The 7,943-nt window shown below is 49.7% G+C and overlaps 1 protein-coding gene across 1 annotated transcript; it reads left to right on the top strand.

The window, feature by feature from the left end:
• Positions 1–3,034: 3,034 nt before the first annotated feature.
• Positions 3,035–6,998, top strand: Fut4 (fucosyltransferase 4). The gene is given in 1 exon segment (NM_022219.3): positions 3,035–6,998. A coding segment is annotated over 1 exon segment (1,302 nt). The 5' UTR covers positions 3,035–3,389; the 3' UTR covers positions 4,692–6,998.
• The last annotated feature ends 945 nt before the right edge of the window (positions 6,999–7,943 follow it).

The raw sequence follows: 7,943 nt of genomic DNA, 5'->3' as shown, positions 1-7,943 counted from the left end.
CACCCCAGGCCTGCCTGCTCCTCTCTACTCCAGCTTCACCCAGCTCATCCTTTCTGATGGCACACTGCCCTTTCTAGGACATTATGAAAGAACGTCTGGAGCAAACGCTGTGTTCTCTTAGCTAACACATCTGTTCACTAAAGCCTTCACTCAGGAGCAGGCCAGCTTTTCAGGAGCCTAAGTCCATACATTCACCCCACTTATGACAAAAGTTCATTTTCAAATATGACTCTTTTTTCCCCCAGAAACAGTTTTTAGTTTTCAATGAACTCGTAAACAAAAGCTCCCATTTCAAAATAAAAACAAAACCCCAGATCAGATAGATGCTCGCAATGATTACATTTATCTAAGCAACACGCACACACGCTCAGCTGTAAGACAGTGACTAGACTTCCATGACAAATACGCTTTTTTTAAAATATGACTCTAATGGTGTCACTTTCTTGCCTCCAGGCCGGATAAACACCTGGACAGACATCTTAGCTCCTTCTTCCCTCCTGTTAGCTTTTCCTTATCATTCCAGAGGCCTCTCCCCAGCCTTCAGTGACCCCTTCCCTCTCAACTGTCTGTTGTATACAAGGGAAGGCCACTGCACTCCGTTTGATTGAAACACGACGTTTGTGCCTGTTAGTTCTTACGTTAATAAAACCCCAAATTGAGCGACAACGACTAGTGGTGCATGCCTCTAATCCCAGGATTTAGGAAGTGAAGTCAGGAGATCACGAAGTCAAGGTCAGCATCCAGCTACACGTCAGTTCAAGGGCAGCCTGGGCTACTCGGCAAGACTCAAACAAAAACAGTGGGGAAATACTGAAACTTCTGTTTTCAAACAAAATTTTTTGAAATTCATTTTTCATTTCACTTCTTTTTCAATTAAAAAGCAACACCCTCAAGACACTGTAAAATGTCGGGAAGAGAAAACTACTGGACAGAGGAGTCTAAACAGAGTATGTGTAGCTCTCCAAGGAGTCCCCACTTGAACACTGAGTGGATGTGTTGTGTGACCAGAAAACACAGAGCTTCTTCAATCCTACTCTTGATCTCCCAGGACCCACATGGCAGAAGTCGACATTTCTACAAGCTGTCCTCTGATCGCCACCACACGCCATGGTACTCGAGCATCCCTTCCCCTGCACACACACAAAGTAAATGAACAAAAATGTAATAAACATTTTTAAGAGTTAGAACAAACCAATGAAAATGTGCCAGAGAGGCAAATCCAGGTGTATTTTGTGTGCTGAGGGTAAGAGGGGCCTGGCAGGTTCTCCCTAATATCTCATATCTGGATACCAACTGTAGGCTTCACAGTAGGAATCTACAACTGTTTTCAAAACTGCCTCCTCACTTTCAATCAGCTCCCCCCCCCCCCCCCGCGCTTTAGATTTCCACCTAATAACATCTGAGTAACTTAATAAGAGAGGGTCTAGCCCAGGAAGTGATCATCTAGCTCTGGGCCAAACCTTCCCAAGTGACTACAGACGTGGATGCCTGGTTTGTCTCTGGGACAAATGTAGAGAATTGACACAGCCTTTACTTGGGCACGAAGGTATCTGATTCATCATTTTATAGTCCCAAGTCTTCCGTATAACCTTCCTGGAATCAGACATTATTTAAGTGCTTAAAAATAGTGATCCTTGGGTTGGGGATTTAGCTCAGTGGTAGAGCGCTTGCCTAGCAAGCGCAAGGCCCTGGGTTTGGTCCCTAGCTCTGGAAAAAAAAAAAAAAGAAAGAAAGAAAGAAAAGAAAGAAAGAAAGAAAAATAGTGATTCTCAACTACTCAGCAAAAAGCAGAATGAGACACAAGGATCATCCATTGGTTTCTGCATCCTCAGCCCTGTAGTACAAGGAATGCTGTTAGCAATCGTGAGGGGGCAGGTACCCTCATTCCTATTAGTGCATCCGGTTTTCATCAGACTCACGTTAGAAGTTACGTAACTCGGGATTATATAAAAGGCATTCAGTAGGCATCAAATTACTTAATGAAAATCAGAGTGCATTTAAGGTTAGAACTAATTGAACTGAGAATGTATATCCCCATGGCAGTAGGCTCCACGTGCCTGTGTGTGACCTTTCTGGTTTATATTTAAAAGTCCTTAGATGTCATCCTTACTCAATATTCATGTTCAGAAATCAGCTATCTGGGGCTAGAAAAATGGATAGCCCACTGCCTAAGAGCACTTGTTGCTCTCAGAGAAGACCTAGGTTCCGTTTTCGTACTCACTCAGTGGCTCACAATCACGGGGGTCCGATGGCCTCTTCTGACCTGTAGGGTACCAGCATGCATGCAGTACTCACACAGGGAAACAGCCATATACGTAAAGTACAAGAAATCTAAAATTTAAAAGCCTGTAAATACATGATGTGGAGGACTAGAGCAAATGATTTAGATTGTCTTATTGGGTAAAATCATGTGTAAAGTTTATTTCAGTGAAATAAATTTTAAAACCTCTCTCTTTCTCTCTCTCTCCTCTCTCACTCTGTCTCTCTCTGTGTCTCTCTCTTCTCCTCCCCCCTCTCTGTGTGTGTCTGTGTGTGTTCTCTTCTCTGTCTTTCTCTGTGTGTGTCTCTCTGTTTCTCTGCGTCTCTTCCTCCTCATCCTCCACCTCCTGCTCCTCCCCCTCTTCCTCCTCTCTTCCTCCCCCTCTTCTTCCTCTTCCTCCTCTTCCTCCTCCTCTTCCTCCTTCCCCTCCCTCCCTCCCTCCCTCCCTCCCTCCCTCCCTCCCTCTCTCTCTCTTGGTGGAGAGTCAAGGAAAGAATGCTTCCATAACCCAAAGAACACATTTGCCTTCTGTCCTGTCCTGGGCCCACTAGCACCTTTTGGAATGTTCTTAGGACCACTTAACACTGCCCTGGCCGGTGCCTGACTCCACAGCTGGCCTGTTTGGTCCCAACTACACTCCAGCTGTTCATGGGCTTGCGTCCTCCCTCCCTCGCTCCCCTCCCTTTCTCGCTCCCTCCCTCCCCTGGGCGTCCTTGGCCAGGCACAGTGAAATACGGAAGGAAGCTGACTCTGCTCTAAGTTCTGCAGTGGGATCGCACCCCTACCCCGCCACCCCTTCGAGGTGCAGGTCTCCAGTGCAAGACTCTCTCTGCAAGGCGAGGACTCAGGTCACCTAGTCGCGGGACCAGCGAACGCATCAAGAGGCCACGACCCCCGGTGAGGCGCCATCCGGGCGCAGTTTCGGAGCCCAGGATCCTTGGCTGGGCAGGGGAACCAGCGCAGGCGCAGCAGGAAACGCCCCAGGCCGGGCCCGCAGGGCTTGGAGAGCAGTGTCTGGGAAGGCCAGCGTGGCGCCGCGCCAGGGCCACCGGCCCGGTTCACCTCGTCCTGGACTTGGGAGGGGCGAGGCACCGCCCGTGGGCCCGCCGATGCCCCGCCCGCCCCCTCTATGGCCCCGGCCGGGCGAAAGCTACAGCATGAGAGCCGGTGCCGCCCCTCACGGCCCGTGGACGCGTGGCGAGCCGCGGCGACCACTCGTGGGCGCTGCATGGGGACCCCAGGGGCCCGGCGACGCGCAAGGCGCGGAGGCTGGGGATTACCCCGGACCTCCTCTGGGCTGGCAGCAGCGGGACTACTATGCACCGCGTTGACTGCCTGCCTCTGTTGGGGACAGCTGCCGCCGCTGCCCTGGGCGTCCCCAGCCCCGCAACGCCCGGTGAGTGTGCTGCTCTGGTGGGAACCCTTTGGGGGGCGCGGCGGCCACTCCAAGCCTCCCCCCGATTGCAGCCTGCGCTTCAACATCAGCGGCTGCCGCTTGCTCACCGACCGCGCGGCCTACGGGGAGGCTCAAGCAGTGCTGTTCCACCACCGCGACCTGGTGAAGGGACCCCCCGACTGGCCCCCGCCCTGGGGCGCCCAAGAACGCACCGATGAGGCTCTGGAGCTACGCGTGTTCGACGACCAGGAGGGAGCGGTGATGCTAGCTAGAGAAGCCCTGGAGACCACAGGCTCTCGTCCCCCGGGTCAGCGGTGGGTGTGGATGAACTTCGAATCACCCTCCCACACTCCAGGGCTGCGGGGCTTGGCTAAGGACCTCTTCAATTGGACACTATCCTACCGGACCGATTCGGATATCTTCGTGCCCTATGGCTTCCTCTATCCCAGGAGCCATCCAGCCGAACAGCCTTCAGGTCTGGGCCCCCCGCTGGCCCGCAAGCGGGGACTGGTGGCCTGGGTTGTGAGCCACTGGAACGAGCGCCAGGCACGGGTCCGTTACTACCATCAGCTGAGGCGGCACGTGTCTGTGGACGTGTTTGGCCGGGCGGGACCCGGACAACCAGTGCCAGCCGTCGGGTTGCTGCACACGGTGGCCCGCTACAAGTTTTACCTGGCGTTTGAGAACTCACAGCACGTGGATTACATCACTGAGAAGCTGTGGCGGAATGCCTTCCTGGCTGGGGCCGTGCCAGTGGTACTTGGTCCCGATCGTGCCAACTATGAGCGCTTCGTGCCTCGTGGTTCCTTCATCCATGTGGATGATTTCCCTAGTGCTGCCTCCCTGGCTGCCTACCTGCTCTTTCTGGACCGAAACGTGGCTGTCTATCGCCGCTACTTCCACTGGCGTCGGAGCTATGCGGTGCACATCACTTCTTTCTGGGATGAGCCATGGTGCCAGACATGCAGGGCCGTCCAGACCTCTGGGGACCAGCCCAAGAGTATCCACAACTTGGCAGACTGGTTCCAGCGATGAGGCTATTCTGCTGTGAATTGATGACATCTCCTTGACTGTTTTTCTAAATACCCAATTTTGCTTTATGGGAAGAAGATGAGTTACCAGTTAATATTATTTAGCACAAGGATGGGGAAATTGCCAGGCCCTCATGGCTTTTTTACAGAGAGGTGGGCTGGCTCTCTGTTAAAGGGCTATGGTGTCCTGGGTGAAGAAGGAGGCCCTTCCTTCCCTGTTACCTTTCTTTGGCCATAGGCCTTACCACGACCTATGTGGCCTCTGAATTTTAGATGGATTTGTTCTCTGCTCCATGATTGGTTGGACCAATGAGGAGCAGACCACAGGTTTTTGAAAGGCAGTGGGTGTGAGATAGTGGAAGGCTTGTCCCCTCGGGTGGTGTTTTCTTTGGTGGTTGGAGTCCTCAATCCCTCTGAACCTGGAAAAGATAAGAAGCCATTGAGTTCCTTCACCAGCCGCTGTGTTCCCAGCCCTGTGAATAGAAATGAGAGGCGAGATTATCCTCAAAGGGAAATTCAGATGAATTCGTGGGGACACCTCACCTCACACTAGAACCCTACTCCCGAGAAGCTGCATTTAAGTGACACCCTAAATTCAGGGACCTAAGGGAGTGAGAGTATCTCATAGAAATCAATGAAAAATCCCTTTGCAATGTGAATTATTTCTTGCCTTTATAGTCCCATAACTGGATCAGGAAAACGTTAAAAATACAGATATGAAAGAACCACAAGCAATCGTCTCTCTTTTCCCAGCCAGTGTTTACAAATGGAAGGGACATAAATGGTGACCTCTTGTGCACAAATTTGTTTATTCTGTGTCTCTGATGGACCTGAAATTTAAACAGGAACGTTTCGTTAGTCCTTCAGCAGGGTTGGCAGTGCTGTGCAGAGAGAACACTAAAAGATTCCGGTGAACTATGGGTATGTGCAGAAGCAACACGCTTGTGGTGTCTGTGTACCGTTGTTTGGTTTCTGTCCAGCTTTTGTTCAATGGAACTGACCTGTGCTTACAGTTAGTTTCTGTCCTTTGTCCTCCCGTTGCTCTCTGCTCCTAGGTACACTCATTCACTCCAGTGCCTTGGACCCTGCGCTGTGGGACTAACCTTGAAAACAGTCATTGATTTTCCACATTCAACAGATGTCAGGGCATGCCTGCTTGTGCCAAATGCTGGCCTTGAGCTCCCAGGGGAAGGAAGGTACAGAAAGGTGTGAGGAATTGCCTCCTCTTTGGGGCTCCTACACTCTACTACTGCCGCAGGGGAATAAGGATTTTTGGTTACACAAAGTATTGTTCATGAATCAGCTGGTTGACTAGAGGCCTCGAGTTATTAAACTAGGACCCTCAGATCAACGTGCTGTATACCAAGTTCTACCCATTTTGGGTCAGGACAGTTATTTGAATCTTATATCAGGTTTATATCTAAGATTCTTCATTACACAGAAGCTTGCAAAACTACTTAGGCCCAGGTGCTTCTAGTCCCCATCTTCCATAAAAAGGAGTAATTAAAAGCTGTGAATAACATTGCCTCATTAAAGTGTTAAGGTGTGGGCAGAGCCACAGTTGAAGAATTAAAAGAAAACAAAAGTTCTGGGGGGGCGGGGGAGCGTTTGTTTGCTTACTTTGGTTTTCAGACAGGGTTTCTCTGTAATAGTCCTGGAACTCTCTTTGTAGACCAGGCTGGCCTTGAACTCCAGAGGATCCACCTGCCTCTGGCATCCTAGGGCTGGGATTAAAGGTGTGTGCCACGATGCCCAGCTTGAAAATTCTGTTTTTAAGACAAATATCAATGGAATGTTGGCCAGGGGTCTCAGTGTTGTCGGAATCTACAGTGGACATTGGGATTTGGTAATCTGGGTTAGTTTTGCCTTCCGGCCTGGAGCACTGGGATGAGGAATGAGCCTGAGCACAAAATTCCTCTTCTGTGAAGTGTGGGGGGAGGGTGCCTGAGGCTCTACTGTGTGAAGTAAGAGATGCCGCCTTGTGCTTGGCGGGCAGTTGGCGGGATATGTGTAGCCATGAGCACATTGGCTACTTTTCTTTGCAGGGATTTTCTGTACTCTCATATGCATTTTACATCCGAAATTAAATGTCAAGATCTATTACAGAAAAAAATCTAAAAAGAAAGGAAAGTCAGTCATGTATTGTGTATTTCAAATAAATCCTTAAAACTGAGCCATATCTCAGGATCAGACAATTTCTATGAAGCTTGTATTTTCAGACCAGAAGTATGTATGTTTTGATAAAGCTACGTAATTAAAATTGTTTGGATTGTTTCACCTATGTCTTCTGCATTAAATCCATGTAAAACTAGCCTGGTTTTATGGGATGCTTATTACGAGGAAGAGTGCTTCTGAATCTGCTGTGTATTTCAAAACGCATTTTCTGTGACTGCCATGGCTTTGTTCAAGGCATAAACGTTCCTTTCAAGTTGAACACAAATGTAACCTTTTTACCCCTGGATGACCCTCATTCCGTGAGCACATCTGGAAGGATATTCTCAGAAGCCAGAAGAACTTGCTGGCAGTAGGTAGATTCTTTTGTGTTCCCAAGTCCTTCCCTGACAGTTAGAGGAAGACAGCTAGGGTGCCAGGGTGCATTCAGGAAGGCGCTTGCCGTTGGGAGCCAGAACCCGAGACAGTGGCTTGGCCACCCTTGGCAAGTTATGTAAGTTCTTGAGTTGTAGTTTCTGTTGTATGGCGTGAGTGCCCCAGGAAACCATCCCAGAGTATGATGTGTGTGCCCAGGATTTCTGTCCATTGTAAGGTCCATGCCTTGCAGACTCAAATCCCTGAAGGCCCTAGAGCAGTTTAGAACACATTTCTGTCCAGAGCCAGAGTGACTATTCCAAGCTTTGCAGACTGGACACTCTGTGGCCTGAACTCCACTCTCCTGTGGGCAAGCAGGAGCAGCCAGCCCAGAGGATGCAGACCAGCAGGGACACTAGCCCTAGAGTCAGACAGAGTTCACCAACTCAGCTCTAAGTGTTTACAGATGATGCAAGACAGTCAGGAAACTTAACTGTTTTAAAGAAGTATAACATGATGGGCATCGTTTAAAAGGGATTTAATAATTAGGATTTAAGAATTCTGGGGGTGGAAATTGCTGGGTTCCTAGACCAGCTTTGCAACATTCCCTAGTTGCTGCTCGTGGGCAAATGATTGAAGAAGCTTTCTGTGTTTTGGTAGTCTCATCTCTAATTCAAGCTAACCATGTATGGAGGCACAGAGGGCTGAGCTAAGACCCTCAAGGAGTCCT

The sequence above is a fragment of the Rattus norvegicus genome, chromosome 8 (genome assembly GCF_021556685.1).
Source record: "Rattus norvegicus strain SHRSP/BbbUtx chromosome 8, alternate assembly SHRSP_T2T, whole genome shotgun sequence".
In the NCBI taxonomy this organism is placed as follows: Eukaryota; Metazoa; Chordata; class Mammalia; order Rodentia; family Muridae; genus Rattus; species Rattus norvegicus.
The sequence above is the reverse complement of the archived record's forward strand: the minus strand, read 5'-3'. Positions and strand labels throughout refer to the sequence as shown.